This window comes from Corvus hawaiiensis, chromosome 10 (genome assembly GCF_020740725.1).
Source record: "Corvus hawaiiensis isolate bCorHaw1 chromosome 10, bCorHaw1.pri.cur, whole genome shotgun sequence".
NCBI lineage: Eukaryota > Metazoa > Chordata > Aves > Passeriformes > Corvidae > Corvus > Corvus hawaiiensis.
In genome coordinates this window covers 18056153-18082392 of record NC_063222.1, presented here as the reverse complement: position 1 = coordinate 18082392, position 26240 = coordinate 18056153, and the positions used below count along the sequence as shown (strand labels likewise).

General features: G+C 45.2%; 1 protein-coding gene across 6 annotated transcripts in view; it reads left to right on the top strand.

The window, feature by feature from the left end:
• The window catches only part of LOC125330721 (LIM domain containing preferred translocation partner in lipoma), a 333960-nt gene that overhangs the window by 142807 nt on the left and 164913 nt on the right, over positions 1–26240 (top strand). For all 6 annotated transcript variants that reach the window (XM_048314233.1, XM_048314227.1, XM_048314228.1 and 3 more), the window contains 2 exons: positions 5042–5154; positions 24838–24960. In XM_048314233.1, coding sequence (XP_048170190.1) covers positions 5042–5154; positions 24838–24960 — 236 coding nt within the window. The remainder of the gene's footprint in view (positions 1–5041; positions 5155–24837; positions 24961–26240) is intronic.

Below are 26240 nucleotides of genomic sequence, written 5' to 3'. Positions count from 1 at the left end.
AAAATCCTGTGGTGTCACTTTGCAGTAGGAAGTTTCCCAGACCACTGTAGTGATACTGTGATATTCTGCAGGCTTCTGCGATGGTCACTGTGGAATACAGGTTCATGGTAGCCTCAATCAACAGGATTTTAGCCTACTGCTCAATGAATTAGGGTTTAGGTGTAAATCTTAATTGTTTCAATGTAGAAAGCTTTGACTTTCTGCAGTAGAAGGTAAATACTTGACTGAGAAGTGCCTCTATCTGCTCAGTACTTTGCCAAATGGAGTCTGTCTGGATCAGAATGGAAACACAGCAGTGGAGATTTGTTCCATCACTATCCTTAGTCTGGTCTCTGAGTCAGGGCTGAAGTGTGTTTCTCAGGTGATTCAAACTGATTCTGAACCAGCTTCAGAATCAGAAATTATTGAGATGACAATCAGAAAGGGTTATTTTTGCTTGGAAGGAGAAAATTGAAATCAGCCTCTGACATACAGTCCTCAGATGTTAGCTAGAGATCTGGGAAGACCAGTGTAAGCCCAGTTTTTTTGTTTAATAGGTTTCGTTAACTTATTGTTTCAGTGAAAAATAGGGTGTTTTGCTTTTTTGTGTTTCTCTGTGTTTTTCTCCCAAAGAGTCTCTTTTACTGAACATATGAGACCTTCAAGACTAGAAGTTTCAAAGCTGCAAATCTTCATGTCTAAACGGCTGTGTCTGTCAAGGGGGGAGGTGATTACTGTGCTACAATTCGTTTGTTGGCTGACAGATATATCTCCTGAAAACAAAGACTTGAGACATGAGCCTGATCGAGCAAAAAATGAAGTGCACTTAAAATTTTAAAGGTTAGACTGTAAGTGAGAACGGTGTTTGGTGCATGAGACAGGATGTTTTTCTCAGCTCCTACTTGTACCCAGAAGGCATCAGGCAGCCAGCGGCAAAAATTTTATGAGTTTCTATTCAGCCTGACAGGTTTGGGCTGATGTAGGTGTATATTAGGGCTTTGAACAATTTTATATTTGTATGCTTGAAAGTGGAATAATGAAATGTTTAAAGGTCCTTGGAAAGTGTAAGAGGGGGAATTTTGGGGCAGAGAGGGGTAAAACCTTGCAAGTACATCTGCAATGGCACAGATTCGATCAAAGCCAGAAGCCAGGCTGGGGCCTGGGAGGCATCACTTCTGCTTATGGCTCTGCTATTGCTTCCTAACATAACCATGATGGACTCACTTAGTTTCTGCCTAATTATCTGTATTTACAGTATCCAAGTGTTCTATTGATTGGGGTGGGCCATTACCAGGCTGGCAGTCCTGTGTCTGGTGGCTGCAGCGGGTGATGCTGCAGCGCAGGAGCCGCACGGGTGCTGAGGGAAGAGCTCAGAGCTGTGGTTTCACGGGACGCTGCGCCGCCGTATCTGAAATAACCGAGCTGGGATGTGTCTCACTGCACAGCCCCTTCGTAGGTTGACTCACGGTCTTCACAGCTGTACGAAGAGGGAATGGTGCAACAAGGAGTGTTTGTTTTCTCTTCTCAAATATATGGTAACAGGTATAGATTTCTCATTGTAAGAGCTGAAGTCAGGCTGTGTCATGGTGTGATTTCCTACCTCCAAACATGCCTGGCCCAGGCTGCCTCCATGGGGAGACTTGCCATTGGAAGGCAAGTCTCTTCACCTGCCTAGAAGTACAGATTGCTTTCTAGAGGTGCCTTGATGTCTCTCTGTTGACAGAACTCATTGCAGTCCCTCCCATAACCTGAAGTACATCCAAGTGTTCAGGTTGATGTCAGGTGAAAGTCAACCAAGATGCTGGTCTTGGTGCTGAACAGTAATCAATACTAATGAGCCTTTTGCCTGTCTTATCCCTCATTCACAGAGGGACAATCTGCTTAAATCAGTCAGGAGAGGGTGAGTGCTCAGGGTGGGATGTGTTCTCCACCAGCCCATGGTTAACTGGTCACCCCAGAGCTCCATTCTGCTGTGGCTGCCAGTGCATCCATGCAGACCAGGGACGGTCCCTTCCCCAGATGGCTCCCACCTCGCTCTGTGATGCTGAAGGTGGTCAGCAGTGGGTGGCAGTGATATGCTCTGCCTGGACATGGACTTTCCTGCCTCCTCCCACGGCTTGCCCAGCTCTAAGAAAGTGAAATCTGACTTGCAAAGCTCCGGGGGTGAGAGGAGGTCCCCAAGGTGCATTGTAGGGACACTGTGCTTAAAGAGAGTGTAGGCTGGCTTTCGGGGCCTTTTCCTCTTTTGCTCCCTCAAATGTAGACCTGTTTCTTCGCCACATCATCTAGAGTCATATGCTGCTCAGGACATGGATTTTAGTCTTTGCGTGCTTCCCTGCCTGCCGGAGGGAGGCTTCCAGCAATGCCAATAATAATAATGCAGTGACAGCTTTCCCTTCTGCATCCAAGGGAATTCTCTCCCGCGAGTGCAGTGGGAACAGCATCGGGTCCTGTGGCTGTGTGTGGGAAAGAGGAAAGCACAGTGGCAGAATAAATAACTAAAGCTGTGAAGGAGAAAGGTCCATCTGTTCGCAGAGGACCAGGAAAAGGCCAGACATCTGCAAGGTTCCCCCAGTTCATCAGGCATCTGCTCTCTGCTTCCCAGTCTAAAAACCTTCCAACTTACGAGGAGAGTGGAGCCAACAGCTTATCTAACACAGGATGGAGTCAGCAAAGCTGGGCTGGGATGTGGTAGAGCCAGCTGTCTCCTACTGGAAAGAAGTGTTCTCTTCCAAACTCTAGGAGAGAACTCTTTTTCTGTCCTTTGCTTCTTTTCTGAAAAATCTTGCCAATGCTTTTTTTCTTTCAGGAGGAATGGGTCTTCCAAAAGGGCAAAAATGGTATTTGGTTTATGTTTGTTTTAATGGTCATTGTTAGATCCAGACTTCTGTTTATGCAGAAAACCTGCCCCTTTCCCTGTCTCATCCCCTCCAGCACATTTTCTACCTCAACTTTCCATAGGTGTTTTGAAGGGTTGTAATAAAGCAAGAGTGTCTGACTAATGTGCTGTGCAGGGAGATCAGTCTTTGGCATTGGAGCCAGGACTAACTGGAGAAACATCATCTTAAGCACAATCTTGAGAAGTCTGTGTCTGCTGGAGTTGAATTTGTTTGCAAAATCACGTTGGCTGGTTGGAGGGTCATTTTCAGAGCAAAGGAGAAAAGTTTCTGAAGGACTCAAACATCCCAGCATTTTTTAGAACTAAACCCTTAGATATTAATTTAAAAATCTTTCTACTTTTCTTTTTATTTTGTATTGTATTTCACATGATTTGAAATAAAAGATTGGATTAATTATAGAGCAAAGAGAAGGATACTGCAGATATTATTGGACATAATTTTTTGAAAAATCAATCCTGAACTCTGTAATAACATGAGCCAGTGGGTTTCATGGGATTTTATGTATTGGAGCAACATGATTGTCTTAAATTAGTTTTCAATGTGTTGTTTTTGAACTGTCTTTGAGTATCTGTATTTAGGATGATACTTTCTTATGGATTCAGAAGGGGTTTTTTGGGTCCCATCCATGCTCACTTTGAGGAAAATGGGAAGAAATAACTTTCCTGGGAAACAACATCTCTGGAAGTCCTAGGGGGAAGTTTGTGTCTTTCAGAGAGTGATTCGAAATAGAAGAGAAAAACTTTCCAGAGCTGCAGACCCATCTGCTTCCCGGGCAGAGAGCATGAAGGTACTGTGCTGGCAGTGCTGCCCAGCTGGTGCCTGGGCCTGGGCCTGGTCTGGGCTGAGGCTGGGGCTCTGAATTGGGCACAGGTGGCCCAGAGGGCTGCAGGTCACAGGGGTTTGGCTCAGCACCTTCCTGTGCGGTTTGGAGCCTGCTCTTTGGCATTTAGGGATGGTGCTGAGGGCCCCTAGCCTGTGATGCTGCATGGAGATCTGGAGGGTCAAGTAGGGAGCTCATATCTCCTTCCAAATGCAACAGTTCCTAAATATGTGAAATATCACACTTTTGTTGATCTGAAACCTTCCATCCCAGATGCTGCACACACGAGAGCCAACAGCAAACAGCTCTACTTGCAGCATCAGTCTTCATAAGAAGAAATAAAAACATACCAAAGTGGTCCAAATTGCAGGCAGCTGCCTTCCCTGGAGACAAATCCAGAGCTAATGGCAAATGCTCTTTTTCCACCATTAGGAGGTGCTTTCAGAGCCTGGTGTCCTGCTGCCTGCAGCCTGTGCTGCTCTGTCCTTGTTTTGTTTCTCCTTTGTGGTCCCACATCCCATGAAATTCTCAAAGAGAACTCTCTTCTCCCACCTCCCAACTCTATGCTAAGCTGGATGCCTTCACAGCCAGTGTATGCTGCTTTGTCTTCCCATCAGCACTTCTGGAAGATTAACATGAGCAAATTGAATTCTAGAAATTTTGTACATCAGCCCCCTTTTAAATATCCTGAGTTATGAGAGGTGGATTCTTGTGCACCTGGCCCATCACGTGGCTGTTGTCACTGAGAGGAGCCTGTGATCTTCCCAGCAGTTCTTTACATGAAGCTATGAAGTCCCTATAGGAAGAGGGAGATGCAAAGAGTGTGGCTGCCTGCCAGCAGCAGGGATGCAGGAGATGGGCTGGTCTAGATTCTGGGCTCCAGCTCCAGGCCTCTGTGTGTCTTCTACAGGAGAGAATCCCTGCTTTTGGACAGCACCTGATGCCGTCTTTATAGGGATCAAGAAAAGCTGGCATAGTTTAGCACATGAGGGAAATGAATTGGAAAGGATCCATTGCTAAGTATAGACACGGGATGTTCATTAGTGCAAGTTTTGTGGTTGCCTGTGGCAGGTTGGAGATGTGACTTGGATCTGTGGAGCTGCTTGTTGGTGCCTTCAGGCTTTGTGGCACATCACCTTTTGCTGTGGAGTCTGAGCACCCCTGAGCTGTGTAGCCATTTCCTGAAGCAGCGAGGGGTGAAGCTGAGCATTTAATGGTTAAATAATGTGTTGTGTCCTGTGCCACAAAACCGATGGGCCGAGCTGCAAGGTTCATCCTGATCATCCGTGTCATGATGTGGGGAAATGCTGCTGAGTCTAAATTCTCCCATTCTCTCTCCTAGGGGACTTTCTTCCTCCCCCGCCCCCTCCTGTGGATGACCTTGGGAACATCACATCACCACAAGGTGCCTTCCCCCCCCCACCCCCTCTGGATGATGTTACTTACAATGTGCAGGTAAGAAGATAAGAATTTTGTCATTCATGCAGAACCGATCCAGAAACTGGTGAAATGAATGAATGATAATAAAATGAGGTGGCAAAGTTCTGGTTAAAAATCATGTGTCAGGAATAACTAAGTCAGCTTTAGCAAGCTGTGTTTCCCAAGCAGGGAATATTTCCATTCAAAACTTGCTGGGCTATTAAAGGATTTTTCCCATCCGGCTTGAATTAGAAGACTAATTGCTTTATGTCCTTGTGATGGCGGATGGGAGTGAAACCTTCCCAGAATGAATTGTTTTCTGGAATGGCCCTCTCCTTCCATGGACTGTGGAGAGACTTTAGGGCAGTAATCTGATCCTAAAAGTGTTTTGTTTAGATGCCTAAAATTAAGTGAAGCAAATAAGCCCTGGCCTAGGCTCCAGTGATGTAATTGAGACTCTTTTCACCCTGTTTTTGCTGGCTTGGGTGTTCTAGATTTGCCATCTGGATGAAAATGCAACTGAAGATGCATCAGGTGATGATGACATGTCCAAAGTGGGTATGGACAGACCCTGAACACCTTTGAAAGATATGAACACTTTTGTGCAGGTATTGCAGGTTTGCCTGGAGTGCCAGGTTTGTGTTTGCTCAGGCACATTCTGGAGAGATGCATTCAGACTTCAGGGACAAGGCAGTCAATGTGATCAAGGAGTGAGAAGCTGATCTTCCCAGTGGAGACCAGAAGCATTTGTCTTGTTAGCTGAGCAAAAGGAAGGCTGAGGATGAGTCTGGTTGCAAATTTGAAATACACCTGGAGAATAAGCCCGTATTTCAGCTCTGTGTGGGTGTTGGTGCGGGAACAGGAGAGGCTGAGCTTGCCAGAAGTACCTTCATGCTGGTGTTTAGAAATTTTCTAAGCACTGAAGGCTCTGAAGTTCTGGAAGAGCCTTCTGTGAGAAGTAGTGAGAGCAAAGAGAGCATGGTCTAGGTTTGAGGCTGTTGAGAGTTGTGTAACCACATATCCATAGACATGGGGCTGACCTCGATGGCCCTGAAAGGTTGTGGCAGTCCTGTATCCCTTGGTGGATTTGAACATGAGAATAGGCCAGCAGGCAGGCATTAAACAGGATTCAAAGGACCTGACTTAGTTCCTGACCCTCTCACCAGCTGTGGAGTCAATTCATCTACTTTGTGCCTTGGTAAAAACAAAACATTCCCCTCCCTCACGGGCTTACTGGGGTCTCTTGCCTGTGGTGAGATGTTCAGATGATATGGCAAAGCCTCAGCCTTTCCTGAAATGGGCTCAGTGTTGGAGCAGCCTTTGAGCAGGAAGGGGTTAAGGGGGATTGTGTTCTCCCTTGCCAGGAAAGGCTGCAGCCGTCAGGGACATTGCCAAGTGCAGAGCATGGCTTTTCCCAGCCTTGGGGGGATGAAGTAATTCCCCAGCAAGTGTTGTTCTGTCTTTTATCTCTGTGAGAAGAGTGGCCCCCGTGGGAGCAGGGGAGCTTCCAGAGCGCCCTGGGAAGCTGTGGAGCAGCAGGCTCCTGGCAGAGGCAGGGCACTGCCTGCATGATGCCTGCACAGGAGCGTGGGTAGCAGGAAGGGCTCGTGGTGCCTCACAGGATTCCTCAGGGTCAGGCTTCCCCCTTCCCAGGTCACCCAAGGAGGGGACCTTGCATTTTTATTGAAAGGAGCTCGCTCCTGCTATGGTTTCAAAAGTGTCCCTGAGCCACTCAAGGCTGTCACTGGGATGTGCCCCTTGGTAGAACCACTCAGCAGGACAACTCTTCCCTCTGAGCTCATGGAATTGCTATTTGTCACACCCTTTCTCTCTGGCTTTGGGAAAATGGGGCTGGAGCTGTGTTCAGTGTTGGGTTTTAGCAAGGGCTTGGTTAGAGCAGGATTCCTTTGCATGGGATCCTGCTCAGAGGAAGGTGAGCCTACCAGGTGTACCCAAGCAGTCCTGCCTGTCACCACTCCAAACATACTCTTATGCAGCAAACACAGCTCCCTGCCTTTAATCTGTGCTCTGTGGTCAACTATTCCCCTTCCTTTTCCCTTCCATTTTCTGTTGGAGATCAGGAGCAGACAGAAGTCAGGGCTAAAGTCAGGAGCCAGCAGGGGTTTGTGTTGCAAGATCACCTCCTTATCTTTCAGGAACAGCAAAAGTCATGCTGAAGCAAGTTGTAAAGCCCAAGAGAGGAGGAAAAGGGCAGGCGGTGCTGGAGAAAGCTGCTCAATGCCTTTGTGCATCGAACACAGTAATTTTTCACAACTCTGGGCAGACATTCTTGTGCTAAAGGGGCAGAACTAATGGTGACTGTGTTCCTTCTGCTGTGAGGAAGACATGATTGTCTGAAATCAAGGATCTCATGAACATGTGTTGTATTGGACTCCAAGAGGCTGATTTTGCTCTCCAATGCCAGACCGCTTAATTTCCGTGCCTCAGTTTCCCTACTGCTAAATGTAAGTGCTGGAGCAGCAGACCCAGTTCCTGAGCGCTGACCCGACCTGAGGCTGCTGTCTGGAGTGTTTGGCCCCCGTGGACCTGGTGAGAGACTTCCAGATCTACTCCAGAGTTTGAAATTCATCCGTTCTGTCAAATCAGCCATTTTACATCAGAAATTTCTCTCTGGATGGCACAGTGCTGATGACAGGTTATGAGATATGTGTGCTGTGGGGCTCCAGGTACAGCTTTTTATACTAGGTGTTAAGTTGATGAAGACAGCACGATAAATGTTTAGTTTATTACCAGTTTGTGTGTTACTGTTACCAGAGGGCTGAAAGCTGCACAGCTTATTACAGTTGAAGTTGCAGCTTAAAAGCAGCAGTTAAAATAATAATACCCAGTTTTCATAGAGCTGTTTATCTCTGGATCTCTATTTGGACAGGGGAACTGGCCACTTAGGATCAGATCCAAAAAGGTACTTTAGTATCTGACTTATGCTCTGACAGAAATTAGAGGAGGGCTGGTCATGAAATACCTTTGTGATAGATCTGGCATTTTCTTGTGATTTCTGTTTTCCCATCTAGATCCGTCATATTCGGATTCACAGAAGGGCTGTGGGGAGGAAGGGGGAAGGAAATTTAAACTCTTTTCTTATTAACTGGAATGCCTTTTTTTAGAGAAAAAAGGAAAGAAAAAGAAATATTTATTTTTAAAGGAGTGTGTTTGGGCTGGGGAAGAGTTGTGTTGGGAAGTTCCCCTTTGGCTGCAGCTGGGGAAGGCGAGGACTTCTTCCCAGAATGGTGGTGAGGGCGTGGCAATGGCGTGTTTGACAAATAAGGACATGAGCGAAGAGCCTTTTGCCACGTTGGCCTGGGCTCAGTTTAAAAGAGAAAGAAAAAAAAAAAAATTCTGGACGGGAAGAAAAATGAAATCACTGTTTGTCAAAGGGAAATAGATAGATCTGGGAGGGAGGGAGGCAGATTTTTATTATGCTTTTGCCTTCTAGTTTCAAAACAGGCATTCTGCCCAGGCCAGGGAAAGCAAAAGTGAAAAACTCTCATCAGCCACCTCTCAAGTACCCTGTTTTCTCTCAGAGAGGGACCCTCACTCATGGCTCTGGCAATTTCTTCCTTCCTTGCCAGGCAGGGCTGTGCAGGGATGAGAACTGCACAGCTGTGTGAAAAGCCAGTCCTTGCCCCATGCTGTGTCCTTGGGAAGGCTGTCTCGGGAGTCAAAACTACTGGCTTTGAAATGACCAATTCTCTTTAAAGGAGAGGGTCAGAGCCCAGCATTTCATGCTGGGCCAGGACCTGGGTGGCTCAAAGCAGATGTGACCCTCAGCCACCATCTTGTCAAGGGCCACCTTGGGAAAATGTCCATTTACAGATCTCTACTAATTACCTTCACGTGCTGCATCTGCAGATGGGTCTGATTTTCTTTTGGGATCTGAGACGCTACCACAGCATGGGAAGGAGAGGATTGTGTTGAGCTGGGATGGCACCTCTTTCCCAGCAAGCCCCAGCTGTTATCAGTGTGTTTTCTGTTGACAGGCCACAAAACACTTTACAAAAGAAATACCACTCTCTTCCTGATAAGGAAGCTGGAGCAGGGAAAGTGCTTTGCCTAGATCACCAGGCTGACCAGTAGCAGGCTAAAAATAAGACCAAGATCTCCTGCATCCCATCGCAATTCTGCCTGCTACTCAGCAGGCCTCATTACTGTAATAACTGCCAATTAATGACTAAACACCGTCAGTGCCTGAATGCGGGAAGAACTTGGGATGTATCAAAGCGAATGTGAAGAAGTGGCTTTACGTTGGTGGTTAAAGTGAAGAAACAATCCAACTTTGAACAGTTGCATAAAGTGCAATATTAAGAATTTTAATATACCAGTTCTTGTTATAAACATCTATGCTCGGAGGGGCTGCAGGGTTGCAGCTACATGGGCAGGGAACTATTCCCACATTCAGAGCTGCTGAACTCACAGGTCGTACTGTCCTGTTATGATGTGCAGAAAATCGGCCAAAGGGCTCAAATTCCTATTGCCAAGGAATTTTGGACGGAGAAAAGCTGAAGCGCATTCTGGAGGCGTGTGCGCCTTGCTCCGCGAGGCTGTTCCGAGGAGACCTGTCTCACTTCTCCTGAGTGCTCACGCTGGGGAGAAGGTGGGAATGTGGGAATGTGTTGATAGCTGCGAGAAGCAAGAGCCTCATCCTTGTTAGGGAAGAGGCTGCCAGGTGTTTTGCTGTCTGACTCTGCTCCCCGCGAGCGGCGGCGGTGGTGCCTCTGTGGGCGCTGACTCACCGGCTGAAGGAACAGCCAGAACAGAGGAATTGTTGGTTTTGTTTGTTTTTTATTTTTTAAATTTATTTCTTAATTTTGGGTGCACATCTTGGCAAATAGCCAGGGAGGAAAGAGCATGAATTTTGCTGAGGGGGTTGCTGCCTTAAATAGCTCATATCCTGTTTAGAGGCTGGGCTCTGCCTGTTGGTGCTGGGTTTGCTTTAAATCACCTGTCTTTTAATGTCTGGAGAAGCTGAAAAGGCCACAGAGATCAGAACATGTGTTCAGCCTCCCTCTAGTGCTAGATTTTGTTAATCATCAGGATTATTGGCCTGGCTGTAGGTGCTTGCTGGTGAGGAATGTTGGTACCACAGGGCAGCTCTCGCTGCTGGTGGAGCCGCCTGACTCCAGGAGGGACCAGTAGCTCCCAAAAACTGTAAATAAAGCCACAGTCTGTATGCATTGCTTGCCATTCAAGATCCAGCTTTTGCAGATTTCTGTGACTTTTAACCTGATTTATTAAAATCCACGTGATAAGCATCTGCCTTTTATCTAAATTGAAGCTGTTTCCAACAGTATAAATAAATTACCTGGTAATGTTAACCCTCTTACTCAAACCTTGGCTTTGCAGGAATGCTTTTCATCTGTTTCCTTCCTGCCTTCCTCATGTGTTTGAGAAACAGGAATATGCTGTGCTCTAAGTTAGACTTAAACAAATACCATGTATGTTCTCTGAATGTTTAAATGCTCACTGGGTCTCTACAGGTTTGCTCTATAATATGTGCTTGCTCTATAGTCGGGGTTTCTAGGATCCAGGGTGAGAAAAATCAGTCATATAACATCTGTATATGTTGATTAATATTGGGATGCATGAGAGATAAAATGCACGCATTTCTTATATGTGTATATATTTATATATTTACACCCTATAGATACATGTACAAGGAATGAATCATGAGTGGGAACGTAGAGCAGACCTTCACATTATTGGGGAAAAGTATGCACATTTTATCCCTGCTGCTTTTTTATCCCTTTTTTGTGGGTAGCATGACCAGTAGATCCAGGATCACAAGAGAAAAGGAACACTGAGCACTTCCTTTAGGCAGCTCTTGATGCATCCCATCTTATATGCATGTTTATTTTACAATGCCAAACCACATTCTATTTTAAATCTTTAATGAACCTCTGTTCCCATCCATGTAACTTTCCAATCCTTACTCTCTTCAGAACAGACAAAGATGCTTATTATAAACCACAAATTTTACTGAAAGGGTAAACTGGAAAAGTTTTAATTGTGCAGTGCAAGCCTGCCATTCATCTCCCTGCCTGGCTATTAATATCTTGGCAATGTTAAAATGCAGCACAGCCTTTAATAGCTGAACCTCTCAGCAAAGACTACAAAGTAAGCAAGGACCCAAACAGTTAACTGTGCTCATTATTTTCATCATGCTTATTACTGTGTAATTTAATGTATTTGTTATGTTATTGTTTAATACAGTCACCCAGCACACAGGATGTGCCAGGACCTGCACACTTGTGCCTTCTTTGGGAGGAGAGCTCTGTGGCTGAGGCTGGGAGATCCTTTCAGAGATGAAACAGGGCAGCTTTTGATAATCTTCCATACAGCAGGTGATGAGGTGAAGGAACAGAAGAAAGCAAAAGTGTGGTACAAATCGTGTGAAATAAAGATATGGGACCTTCAAAAAAGTTGTGAGAGGAAACAGAAAGGTCAGAAATGTTGCTGCTTATGATGGTCAGAGCTGATCAAGGTAAATCCATCCCAGGTTAAGACACAGTACATGTGCCAGCTTGGGTCCAACAGAAGGCTGTGCTCCCCCAGTGCTGTGCCCAAGGATCAAGCCCGGGTGGACATCTCCTTGGTCCTGTGGACACATCTCTGTGGGACACTGTCACACTGCAAATGCTGGAGTCAGCCACAGCTGCCACCTGCAGAGAGGTTATGTGTAACCTGGATTATACCCATGGATAATAGAGACATGAATGTGGAAAGTAATAATGGAGGCATGGAGAGCCTGCAGAGAAGGCAGGCAATTTTGTTCCGTCAGAGCTTGGGCGGTGAGAGACAAAACCCAAGCAAATACCTCATTGTATCTGACATAGAATTATTGAAACAGAGGGAAAATAAAAAGATAATGAAGATGTGGGAATTCTCCTATCAAAGCAGATGAGCGGCATGATGGGACAGAGTGAAGTAACATGACCAATGCAGAAGTTTCTGTTCTTCTCATTTCTGAGTGCTATTCAAGTCTGCTGTTGGATTAGCAGGTCCTAGGAAAAATCTCTTGCAAGATGGGTTGTTCTTGTCTCAGATCCTGGGTAGCCTGTGTTGCATTAGGGAGCTATAATGCAGCAGCAAGAATAAAACAAACAGACTGTCAGTAACAGGAAGGAATGCTAAAAACTGCAGCAGACAAATTATTGTGCCTTTTCTGTGAAGCTGGCTGGGATTGGAAGATGTGGTTTAGAAAGTCAAAGTCTTTCCATGCATCTTGGGCATGGTGGTAGTCTGGAATGTGACAGAGCAGAGTCAGATTCCCACCTTGGGTTTGGTGCTTTAAGTATTATGATGCTGTGCAGTGTAGAAAAGAGCTTTGGCCAAACAAGATGAAAGGAAATAGAGCTCTGATTGAAGAATCCAGTTGTGGCCTAAATTCAGTCTTAGAGCCCTGGAGTTTTTCAAAGAGTAGGGCAAACTTCATCCTATTTTGATGAAAATTTTATCTGGCAGCAATGAGATGTGGATATGGAGAAGTTGTGAAAGCATCTAATTTCCAAGAATGGAAGTGGCTGAAATGCAGGTTCCTGTCTCTGTTTTTCAGCTTCCATTGCTGGTGAAAAACAGCTTCAGCTGCCATGAAGGGTGGTTTTGTTGTTAGAAAATGTTGCCTCTGTGAGGAGTGTGTGCCACAGTGGCTGAGCAAGCTGCAAGGTGGTAGAAATACCAGTGAGAAGTGTTGCAGCCAGAGCTGAAGGAGTTTGTTCCAGACATGATTTTAAGTGTTTGCTACCATAAAACTCCATCTTTGAAGGACCATTCTCCACAATTGTATTTTTCAGTTTGGTTTGCTGATTAAAATGCAGGATGTTGATTAGCTTTAACACACAACAGGTAAGGAAGAGCATCTGGAAAACATCATGGGGTGGTTTTAATATTGGTTTTAATGGTGAGAGAAGTAAAATATAAATGTTTGGAAAAGCTGTAGCAACTCTCAAGTGTTGCTGAAGCCAGTAAGCGACAAAGGTGCTTTACAAACTCCTTTCATTCAACAGTCCTGAGGTACAACTCCTTCCCTCTCCATCTCCTCATCCCCACATCTCTCTTTTGCCATGGAAACAGTCTCATGTCTTGTCACGTTAAAGGTCTGGCCTTCCTCTTCAGTTCCTGAGTTGTTCTCCCCTTCCTCCCCCTGTCTCTGGCTCTGCAAATTCCTCCAGTTCAGCCCTGCAGTCCTCCTCTCTGTGTGTTCCTAAGGGATGCCACTGCCCAGGTCTGCAGATACCCGGGTGTCCCACGGTGGTGGTACGGCTGCCCTCAGGGAGCAGCGAGTGGTCAGTTCTGAGGTCGGGTGAGCCTCTTTAAGACACTTAGGTAAGGAACACATTTTCAGTGCAGAAGTTTGGTTTCTGTGGCTGTGTTGGCCCCAAGCAGAGATACAGTTAAAAGCTGTTTTCCTGAAGTCTAATGTGTGCTGAGGGCACCACCTTTTCTGATGCATGGATTCTAATTGAAAGACAGCACTTTACGTTCATTTATCTGCATGTGGACAGTATCAAATTAAACTTTGGAGCTCGCCCAGGAGGGATCTGCACACTGTGGATTCCATCTTAGGGCAGCACAAATTATCCATTGTTCAGCTTTCTGTGTGATTTGGGTCCCTTTTCTTCAGCTGAGGTTCCCACTTAGGAGAGGTGTAGAACGTAGGGTGTCCAAACAAGGCAGTTGTTGTTAAAAAAGAAATAAAACCCCATGGTCAGCCAGCCAGATCCAATACCAGACACACAGCTGGCAGCCTTGAAGGAAATGTAGAAGTGGGCCTAATGGTTTGGAAAAGGAGATTGCAAATTTCTTGAAGGCAAGAACCTTCTTCAGTGAATTAGGCTGTGGGGTTTGCCCAGCTGAGGCCTGCCTTCCCCATGAACTGCAGCCACTGACCACCCCAAAAATGTATAGACTGAGGCAGAGTCCAGGTTTTCTTGTTCTCAGCTTTGAGACATATAGTAGATTTTTAACATGATTAATTTCCTCAGAAGCTAAACCCAAGCCATTGACTTTCATGTAGTTTTATACATCCATTTTGCTGACATTTTGCCAGATTCACTGGGAATCCTTGCAAATATTCTGGCACTCACCCCTTCCTATTACAGCAAAACAAGCAAACAAACTCAGAAGTAAGTTACATGTTTAATTTCTGGACCGAGTGCTTACTCAGGCTGTGAAAATTGACCAGCCGGTTTTAATTTTACTTTTTTTCTCATTGGTGATTTCCTAATAGCTTCACAGCCCATGCTCAGGAATGCTTTCTCAAATTCAGAGAAGCTTGGCTGTGTGTTTAAACTTCATTAAAGTTGATAGAACTTAAGCACACGTGTAAAATTAAGCATATGCTTATGTTTTATACAGTCTTTTTGCAGGTGACACAAACAGCTGCATATGAGTTTCCAATATGTGATTAAATTCCAGAAGGAGTTTTTAAAAACAGTTTTAGTCAACCTTAATTTTCTGAAATTGGTAGCTTTAACAAAACCTATCTTTTTTGATTTAAATTGCCTGAGACGTGTGCCTTTTAAAAAGCTTTTTATTTAACTGTCACAATATGCAGTCTTGTGTGGGATAGAGTTTGTTCATGTAAATTTAATTTCCAGTTAAAGTGGTGCAAACACAAAGTGATGTCAGTAGATCTTTATGGAGTGGCAGAGCTGTTTCTTTCTCACCTCTGTCGAGGTGAGGGCCAGGCAGAGCCATTAAGTTGTCAGCTGTCCCCTTCTGCCTATTGTGGATCACAAAGCATTGCCTGGTCACCCAGGGAAACCAAAGGCATCCAGCCTTGATCCACAGACATCAAGAGGTGGAGAAATCTTGGAAGTTTGTTTTAACATTCAATTGCCTGCAGTATTACACATAAATCTCTGTATTTTTAAATGGAATTTCCTTACCTTTGGCTTCCTGACTGCTGTGTTTTTCTGTTTTGCTAGATTGGACAGTTTTGTGGTATCTAGCATTTTCATTTTGTGAAGCTCTTTAGATATTGCTATTGAGCTACTCAATCTCCTTTGTAGGTGAAACAGAGTGAGCTCTCTACATGTCTCCTTTTCAACTGTTTTCTGCTTTTTTGGGGTGTCTCAAGTTCCTAAACTGCTGCCTCCCATATGTGCCAGACTCACCCCAAGTGTTGAAAGAAGTAAAATCACCTTCAGCTCTGTGCTTCCCTTGTGCCTGGCAGGAGATGGTGTTTGGTGTGGTTTTCCCCTCTGAGATATAAATCCAGTGTCGTGGGGCTGGGTGTGGCAGATTGCCTTGTGCACAGGTGTGTGTAATTCGTGGCTTGTCAGACACATCCCGTGCTGTCTGAGGCATCCACCTCTTACCTCTTTTCTTATGCCAGAAGAGGAAAGATGAAGATCGCCACTTGGCCAAGATGTGAAGATGAAGGGAGTTTCTGCTCTTTGACATCACATTGCATCTTTTAAAAATGTAACATTCATGTCATATGAGTCAGTGGGAAGGTCTTCCATTATTGCAGTGGACACTTAATGAGCTGTTTGGTTTCTACATTGATTAAACTTTGCTGCTGTATTGGGGTAATTGGCTGCTCTTTGGTTATGGTTCCCCTTGGAGGCAGATGATGAAATATCCGCTGTGTTCTCCTATTTCTCAGTTTTTCTGTAAGCAGCAATACTCTGTGGGGAACATCAACTCTGCTTGATGGCTAATTAAACACTAATTTGTAACGATATTGGAGCAGATTTTAAGTTGGGAGTGCGCAAAGAAAGGGGAAACTTTTAACAGTCACCATAATTGTCAATAACGAGTCCTAATGTAATTGCATTAATTAAAGGAAAAGGGATATATTCCCTGCTGCTATAAAGTTAGTTAAAGTCAGTGAAAGTTGTGCTGGGTCAAAAATATTTCATGGCCAGCTGTTCTTGCCCTGTGGACAGACAAGTAGTGCTGTCCTGACCAAAGTGTAAAGAAAAAATTATATAGCCCAGTTCTTATTGTGTATTCTGCTGATGAACAGGAATGTTTCACAAATTCAATTTAATTCCCAAGGACGAGTAATTGTAACTCCACCCGGAGAATATTAAATTGCCTTAATGGAAAAATAAACTGGTTTTATTCTCCCCCTTCTCTCCCCACCTTCCCCATTCAGTTTTCAAATAACTTTATGTGCCTCCTTAGTTTATTAATACACTTCTCATCTTGCTGCTGATTTTGCATCTGGTAGCACTTAGCACAGACAAGACTCCCAAAGCTTTTGATCAGACATGTTAAGTAAACTCTCAGGACTGTCAGGTCTGCTGCTCTGGCAGATGTAGGCTCTTGGGACGACTCCTCTCTCTTCCTCCCCTGACTGTTCCTTATCAAATCCATCCTGTTGCTTTCATGTGCTGAGGATCATGGTGCCTTTCCCCACATACTCTCTGGCCCACAATGTGAAGATCCTCTGGTCAACAGAAAGGCATTTGTCATTGTGCTGGTTTTCAGTGTAGAGGCTCAGAGAAGCACTGCGCTTTTAAAAGCCCCATTTAGCCAACCTCAACATTTCCAGGACCTCATTCCATGAGCAAAACACAGCAGTGGGAAACCCACAAAAGCTGGGTGCAGGTTTAAATGCCTGAGGTGGGGGTGTCAGCCTGTGATGCAGCAGGGAGCTGGGTAACACCATTCTGAGGCAGAGCAGATGGAGCTGAGGGGACCTGACAGCACAGGACCTCTGTGTTGGCATCGGCAGTTTCAGGGCGCCTAGAAGCGCACTCCTGGGCTGCAAGGAGGATCTTGCTGAGTGCTATTTGCTGTATCTTCTTTGTTTCTGTTCCATAATTGCCTTCTGTTGTCCTCAGAGGTGGCAGAGGGACAGGGAGTGTTGCAGATCTTCTCGTGGTCTGTTGTCTATGTCCCATCAAATCAACCAGTTATCCACTGCTGCTGTTTGATCCAGGGTTTCAGCAGAGCATGCCCCAGGCCATGGATCCTGTTGGCTAGACTTCTATGATGCACTTCCATCCTTTTTTTATTTCTGCTTGTTCATCTAATAACCATGGCCAAATCCTCTTGAGAGTTCTGGGCTAACCATGGGTGTTTGTGGCAAAACCTTCCCTCCAGTGTTAGGGGCAGGAGCTGCTGGAAGGGAATGTAGTCCTGGATTACTCTACTGCTCATCCACACTGGTGGCATCCTGCCCCCACCAAGGTGCTGGTGTTGGGATTGGGGCCCTGGTCAGCATAAGCAGAGAACAACAGCTTATTAAAACAGTGATTGAAGATGACCATGGGCCCCACTGGCCCTCAGTCCAGTTGCTCGTCACGGCAGTGGCTCAAATCCAGCCTTCTGGTCATGTGAAATTGGGGCCATTCTGCAACGAAATTGCAGCTGGAGCTTGGATGGCTTGGACAGGGGTTTGTTGTCTTCTGGCATGTTTTGTCAGGTCTTGGATGGCAATTACAGAGGATGAAATGTCCTTTAAGGAGCTGACTTGGCCCAGTGGATTAGTGTCTTCATCTGGTGACCTGGAGAAGCTTGGTTGTATCTCCAATTTTCAGCACCTCGCTCCCACCCCTCTATCTGCATTCCCTTCCCAGAGCTGGTATCCCATTGACAGTAAGTTCCTTGGGACAAGGATGTTTCCTGGGTATTGTATGTGAGCAGTGCCTGTCACACTGATCTCTAGGGAAATATAAATCTTTATTATCATACAGATTCATAACTGCAGCAAAGTCTTTGTTTTCTTTCATGTGTGCGTCCCAGGAGGCTGAGTGCAGTTGGCTGTGATTTCGGTTGTCTGCTAAAAGAAAGGAAGAAATGGGCTTCCAGGTGTTGGTCCAAACCCTGGCACCTAGGGCTGTGGTCAGATATTTACCTACAGAGTCTGGAATGTACCCACCAGCAGAGGTGACTCCTAGCAGGTGTCAGCAGGTGGATAGAAAAGGCAAGTGGAGACTTCATATGAATGTCTCTAGAGCCAAATCAATCACTAGTGACCAGAGAAAAATGTAAAAGGGACGCACAGAACATTTTTTTTTTTATTATGTATCTTGGAGTTTTCTTCCATGTGTTTCTCCTGCTGCTTTTGAAATCCATGTAAACTCATAGCAACCACAGTGTCTTGCAGCAGAAGTAGCTCTGCAGCTTAGCAGAGTGTTGTGTGACAAAACACCTACCCCCTTTTCTTTGTTTTGAGACTGGTGCTTTCTAGTTTCATGCTTTCTTCTGTTATCTGCTTTCTCTGTATTTTTCTTTTTTAAAATGTTTTTATTATTTGTCCTTTTCATAAGCTTCCTACACCACAGTGAGTTTTTAAGTCAGTTGTTAAGGTTTTGCAAGGTGTCTCCTAGCAATGCTTAACAAATAACTTTCCTTCATCTGCTTGTTTGTTTGCCCCAGCTGAAAGCCCCTGCAGTTCTTTACCACACCTTGTTGCTTCAGAAATGAGTTCCATCTGGATGCCCAATGCTGTTTGTGTTTTCCATGAGTGGAAAAATTGAATGTGGGACCATGGCTACCCCAGAATAATCACTGTAGGTATGGCTGAGCGCAGCTCCTTTCACCCCACTGTGCCTCCTGCAGTTTGCTGTGGCACAGCTGCTGGTATGAGCTTTGCCAAGGGAAGATGTTTGGCACATTTATTGGCCCTTTTGGGGGCCATATAGGCTGGCATTTAGTAGATGATCACTGCTACCCCATTTAAGCCCTCTTCCAGGTAGGCCCAGCCTGCTTCCTTACAGTGAAATCCTCAAAAGTGGCTGGAGCTAAAGAAACATTGCTCAGTTAAACGACAGTGGTGTCTGAGAGACACCAAATGGTGCCTTTGAACAGCCCTCTTTAAACTTTTGAAGTGTTTTCCTTTGGTCCTGCTAATATGCAGCAACACAAACCAGGTAAAACTATTCTGTGCCTGAAAGAAAAGAAAGAGCAAGGGGAAAAAATAAATCAAAACCTAGCTTCCCTTTGGCTTTTATCCTTGATGTCATCAAAAGACTAAAAAGGATATTTCAGGCCTGGCTTCAGCCTGATGGAACAGCAGGGAAGTTCTTTTCTATTAGATCCTTGATACAATCACATCTGGTGAAATCACTGTGGTCACATCTGCTGAAATCTTCCATCATTTCAGATTTGTTTCAAAAGACTCAATCTTTCTGTTTTTAAAGGGTACGACTTCTTTTCCAGCCCTCCTTGGTGCCTGGAATGGAGATTAGGCATCAATCAAGCATTGCAGACCCCCCTTGCCCTGAGTGCTGTAGTCAGCTCTTGTCTCCATGTGTGTGTGTGGGGGGGCAGCCTCTTGGGACTGTTTAAATTTACATTAGGGAATTTGAAAGAAAATGCTTACACTTTTCTGCAGGCTTAGGGTAGAATAGACACAGCAATCTTAAGGGTGCTTCATATTCCTGATAGATGACCTCCAGTATGCATCTTTTTTGCCACTGCAATGTCTTTTGGGGCTTTAGATGGTTTTTGTGACCTTGGAAAGAAGAATGAATAAGAGACGAGGTAGCAGGGGTGTGTGTCTGAAAAGCACCTTGCCTCTGGCAGTGATATTGCTAGAGAAAGTGCAAAGAAAGGAAAAAAAAGGAAAAACTAAACACAACCCCTGGCCTGAAGTATAGCAAGACTGAATCACTTCCTTTCTTCTCCCTGGCTAGCATTTATCACAGTCTCTTCTTGTAAGTACAGTGGATACCATTGAAATCAAACACTTTTCTGTCCCTCACCTGTCTCCAGCTAAAACAGGAAATAAGAGCCGCATCCTTCTAAGGATGCATCTCTGTCTAAGCCCAGTGCCCAAGGCCATGGAGCTTAAGGAGAGGCTCACTCCTGTTTTATTTGCTCTTCCCACCACCTCAGTGCCTGTCCCAGAATTACGACAGCCTGCAGAGCGTGCTGGGTGGCTGCCATGGGTGCAGCCTGGTGGAAGCAGCCAGTGGGCACTGAATTTATCAGCTCTACCACTGCATCTGTGGCTCACTGGCTTTTGCTGGAGGAAAAGACAGTAAGGTCTGTCAGGGCAGAAGTCCTTTTGTACAGTCTACTTGCTCCCAACTCCTGATTTGCCTAAATTCCACTTTCTCCTCTTGTTACCTTAATCCTTCCTTTGCCCCAGAAGGCTTTCCTGCTTTTCCCTGTTCTTGGATGTGTAAATGCAAAATGCAAGAGGTGTTGATGTGTTACAGCTCAAAGAGAGCTCCCAAGCACCTCAGGCTCCCAGTTAAACCAATGTAACAGGAGCAGGAGGCACTGTGGGCCCCCAGCTTTGTTTTAAGTCATTAGCTGTGACCTTTCCTAATATCCATGGTGTTCATCTGCAGTCTTTCACTTGTGAGTTAGGAGGTTATCAGTGACCTGTGATAGCACGGCGTGTGGAGCGAGCTGATGCTACAAGGAAGGTTGTGTGTTTAGCTGCAGCTCTGCTGTCTTGGATGTGTCTGCACAGATAAACCAGCACTACATTTCCCACTTAGAACAGCTCACATTCCTGGGACACACTTCAGAGGATGAGCTGGCCACAGCGCTCAGGAAACATGCACATGTGCTGAGCTCAACCTCTGTTAGACAAGACTTTTGGGGTGGATGGAGAGATGGTGGATATTGATGCTGGAAAATGGCACTGCACTGAGCAAAGTCCTGATGCTCCCAAAGTATTCAGGGGTTTGGCCATTGCCTTGTGTTGGTAGAAAATATACACTGGGGCTCTGGAGTTACTTGTAACCTGCTGCACATGTCAGCAGGTCACTGCTGCAAAGCCACCCTCCATGTTTCCCTGACAAAGCAACACCACCTGGCATCTGTGATTTGGTTCAGAGGCCAACCTGGCAGCCCACATTGCATCTCTCATCCCAGGGGCTAATGCCTGGCCTGAGCTACAGCCCTTCAGGGCAGCAAACAGGGCATGGAGAGGGGAAAACAGAATAAAACAGAGATGGCTGGGCCTGGGTAGGGAAAGGAATTTGGAGCAGGAGCTAGGGAGGACATCTGGGAACCAGATTCTTCTTTTTGAGCCCACTGCAAGGAGCTGGCTTGGTTAAATGAGAGACGTTATTGTTTCTCTGCTGAAAGCTGCAAAATATGATAAGAGAAGTTGGTCTAGGGTTGTAGGAAGAGGTGACATCTAGGGAAAGCATTGTGCTTTTCACGTCTTTTAACTTGGTGAATAGTCTTACCACCCTTTTGGCACAGTGAGGCAAAATTTGAGACCCTGTGTTGACCTCTGCACTGCATGTTCTGTAATGAATGTTCCTTAGAGTGGTGCGGGGGGACCTGTGGCACTGACTGCTGTTGGCTTGTAGGATTAGCAAAAGTAAAGCAAATTTCTGCCAGAGCAGAGTGGGTTAATGGGGCTTGGGAGTGGTTTACCATCAGAGCTGCTCTGAGCTAGACACCAGAAATTCAGGGGCAGACAAACAAGCCAAGCAGTGAAGAAGCTCTCTGCTGTTTTTCTCTCTTTTAACTCACAGCAGAGACTGAGCCAGGGGACAGGAGTGTAGGCGTTGTAGAAGTTCACGTGAGTGGATAGTCTCTGGCATGAGTAATTTGTTGGACTGGGTTGGCTTACGTTTGCTTTTTGTCGAACTCACGTTGGCTGAGCCAAAGATAGCATCCTTTTCCTTTTTAAACCCATTTTTCCATATTCTGCTGGCTGGAAGAGGGGGTGCACATGTCTGCAACAATGCCATAAATCCAGACAGAAATAGAATTAGCAGTTCCCTCTGGTTCCGGTGTTTGTATCTGTGGGGCTCTGAGCTTAACCAGCCTGGGCTCCTCGGACCAGAGCCGCGTCTGTGTGAACCTGTTGTGCCTTGGGACCTGAGCTTGGGTTTTGTTCCAGAACAATATCATAAAACTTTAATAGCAACGTCATGACAAAGTGCATGGGAAGAGGAATAACTTAACCCTCTCTTGCTAAAGCTGGTGTTGCAAGTGCTCCAGTTTGCCCATGCAGCAAATCCTTCCGTTGAATATGGAACACTGTGGGGAGAGAGAAAATTCAAGATTTGTGGGGATGGGGAAGAAAAAGCAAGCAGAAACCTGTCTGTGTGAGGATTACCATTTCTAAAATGTCTTTAAAGTCTGTTCCTGCCCCAGTAGGCCCTGGTGCACATCGGTAGTGTCATTCGTTGGCACTGTTGCACTGCATTATGCTCCTGCATTTGTGGAGTTGGGCTCTTAATCTATGCTGATTGTGTTTTAATTGAATAAAGAAATCAGAGTCCAGAATCAATAGAGATGCTTCTACGCTATTTTATTTTGTTTTTCTAGGTTTCCTAAGGACATTTAACTTTTACAACCTTATAACTTGTTCTGCAGCATTTGCTAGTCAGCTGTTGCGTAATTGTTCTGGGGAGTGAGAACCTGGGAATAATATGGCCCAGAAATGCTAAGAAGCAGAAATGAAATTGGCTGATCTTCTCATCTACCACCATCCCTTCTCTCCAGGGTCAGGGTACCAAGCAGGTCCTGTGTGGACTCCAGTGTTATTCCTGGATCTGCCATTGGCTTGATTTATCACCTCACATGTTGGGGCCTTGGATGCCCTTTGCATCTCCCCTCTCCTTTCCAGGCTGACTTTTGGCTGTTTAACTTCACAATTCTCTGGAGTGGAGCAGTCACAGATTTTCTGTCTGAGAAGCCTGTGGCGGTTACAGGCCAACAACTGGAAGATGGAGAAAAACTGAACAAGAGCCATGAAGTGGAAAAGAAGTTGTACTTCTGCAGATTTAAAAATCCAGGTGCCTGCAGTTAGCCAGGAGTAATGGTCTGGGCTAATTCCTGTAAAAAATATTTAAAACAATAGTTTGGATGGAAAGACTTTGGCTCTATAGTAAAAATAGGCAAGAGTTGAGTTTGTAAGTATTTTCTAACCTGACTCTCAGCCTTTTAAATGGTGTGTTCTTCCATAAACCACACTGGAACTTCCATTTTCTTGTTAGTCAAGCCAAATTTATTGTAATCCAATAAGATTTAATAATCATTAGGAACTAATGAATGCCTCAGCATGTATAAGTTTGGCAGATCAGAGGCTGCCTTACTTTGCATAGCCTGTCTTTCTTTGACCAACTTGCCATTTATGTGTCAGATTGATGACTGGGGAGTTCTTTAAAACAGGTAATGATTGACTGCTCCTAAAATGAAATTTAAATAAGAACTATCTGCAACAGCCAGTGAGCCAAAGAAAATGGCAAATTTTTGGCTTGGAAAATTGAAGTACCTTGGTGAGAGTGAAGGCAAACAGAGCTGGATTGTCTGTGGGAAGGTGCTGGTATGGTCTGAACAGTCTTTGCAGTTGAAATTAGGTGAGTTGTTAGGTAATTCTTTAGTATTTTTATTATTGACCTCATCAAGCTCTGAATGAACTCTTCTGCATTGAGCTCTGTGGTTGCTTGTATATGGAGAGACCCTTTCTTGTCCGGGGGATTTGCAGATAAGTAAGACATGGAAGAACAGAAGAAAAATAACTCAGGTTTAGAAAAGACTTTCAGTGTAATATTTCACTTGACTCAAGAACTTTGGTTTCTGTGCATGCCCTGATGGTGGGCTGGCTCAGTGGGGCTTGCCCCTGGTACCTACTTTGCACATGGCAGAGATCCTCAGCTGGTTTTCTTAAATTTCCTGCTCCTAGTGGAGCTGCCTAATTCCCAAAGCACTGAAAATGTTGAGGAGGAAGATGCTTCCTGCCTTTACCTTCCTCTGTGCCCTGTTGAGAGGTCCTGCTGTTGGGTTGGGCTGTACAGCACCGAGGTCCTTCCAGAGGTTTTGGAGTAGGTTGATTTATCAAAAACAAAGCATGTGAATGAGTCCTCTTTTAAAATGCTTATTCTAGCGGGGATTGCAGTGCTGCCCTTGAACAGTGGCTTGGAGGTCACATGCTCTGCTGTGCTGCTGAGTTCTGGTTTTTACTTTTTGAGGTGGGTGATGTGGAGGTGAAAATTCATCATCCCTACCCTTCCAAGTGAGCGTCCCTACCAGCCTGGGTACAAATGGGACTGGGCGGTTTTGAAAACAGAAAGAAAGCAAAATGTGTTGAATTAGAAAGGGTTCTGGCCGCGTGTTGGCATTTTCTCTGGGCGTGAGCTTTCCTGCTTAAAAGCCTTTCCACAAGGACCTTACTTACGTTATTTTGTGACTTCTTGTTGCAAATCACACCCTTCACCTTCAATCTGCTAGAAATGGATTGAACTTTTTCACTCCTCCTTGAAGGAGCTCATTTTTCTGATGGAATTTGTGAAGAAGTGTTGAATCAGACAGGTACACCTACCAAGAATTGATTTAAAATAAGAATAGGTGCACGTGGCCAGTCACTGGCTGCTGTGGCTTGTAGCTCTGTTCTGTTCATGCTTTGCCTGGGATGAGGACATGGCAGAAGAGATGCTATCAGGATCCAGGTGCTCCAAGCCTGTCCTCAGCTCTGTTTTCCCAGACAAGTATCCTTCTAAAACACATCTTCTCCATCTTATGGTGTGGGGATGGTGTGACTCTTCACCTCCGAAGTGGATTGCTGAATTGCTAGTCCTCCAAGTCAATTTAACACAATGGGACCCTTGTGACAAATAAGTGAAGAAAGGCCCCAAAGCAGCATGAATTCCTGTGAGATGGAGGCTTGCTGTCAGTTCTGGAGGGAGCTATAGCATTTGAGCATGTTTGCGCCTGCAACCTGAGAGTTATTGCTGGGCATGGGTGCAGCTCCGTGAGGACAGTAAGAAACCATGTGCCAGGCCAAGTACTTTGAATAACTGGAACTTCTCTTTCTTCTTTAAGGTGAATCCTGGTGGCAAGACACTTGAGGAGAGGCGGTCCAGTTTAGATGCCGAAATCGACTCTCTGACCAGCATCCTGGCCGACCTAGAGAGCAGCTCTCCGTACAAACCTCGGACTCAACAGGTTAGTGGCACGTTGCATAAACACAGAGTGGGAAAGGGGCCAGCATCGACTTCTGGAGTCAATTTGCTAAGTGCTTGGTATTTGTTGTGAGCAGGCGTGCCAGTTCCTCCTGATAGCATCCAGATGTGGCTGTCAATGGGGAGAAGGGTGCAGCTGCTCTGAGGGGGCACCAGCTCAAAAGCTGCTGCATCTCTGAGCAAAGGGCCTCTGATCCCGATTGTCAGATTGCCATGGAGATTGTTAGAAAAATACTCTCAAAAAATGGCATTTCATTCGCCTCAACTTTCAACCAACAATGACTTGTGAATTAAAACTTGCTCACTTCACAAGCACTTTTGTGCTTTTATTTTCTTGCTGGTTTTCTGTTCTGTTAACTTTTGTCTGTCGTGCTGCCAGAAGGATCCAGATATCCGCATCTCACGAAGTGGCTTGGATTGGAGCTCAGCTGTCAGGGTGGCTGTAGCCCAGCAAGGCAGACTGGAATTCACACTTCTCTGCTGTGTCTAGACAAGGACTGCAGGGGTGACAGGGACTTGGCTAATTTTTGTCACTCATCTAGGTAGTGCTTGAGTGGAGCTATTTAAGTTCTGGTGAGATGTCATCTATTTTATCAGAGGAAGTGGTGACACCCCGGTGGCACTTTATAAAGGGCAGTTCTTGAGATCTTATAAAATCATCCTAGATATAGATATGTTTGTGCCTTGTCTTTCCTTCCTAGTCTCATGACTGGTCTCATTTCTTACATGTGTGTGGGTCTGTAGGATGTATGCAGCTATATGTATGCTGTATTTCTCTTAGTAAAGCCCCGAAAGTCAAAAGTATCAAAGGGGTAAGTGAGCAATAGGTACACACCCACTATCCATACAAGCCTTCTCTTTGGTTTGTGTCTTTTTTGGTTGTTTTCATTGCTATATTTCTTTTAAGTAACTGAGAAGTGATATTTTTGGAGCAGAACCAAAGTAGTGACCGGAGTCTGTTTAGATTTGCTCTTGTTCAAGTCTGCAAATGGAGTAAAAGCAGAATGAAATCAGATTTGTGCTCTTCTGAAAGTGTCCCCCTGAACACAGAGGCTCTGATTTTCCGTCCTTTCTGCAGGGACCTCCCTATAAACTCATCTTTCATTTTAGTAGCATGTGCACAGTTATTGCATAAACTTACAGGCTTGTCCTTGAAAAAGGCACTAGTTGGGGTGAGTCAGTCAAAAAGAGCAACAATGTAAACCAAATACAATTCAGCCCTTTTCCCAGTGGGTTTTTTGTTGTTGCAATAAATGAGACGAG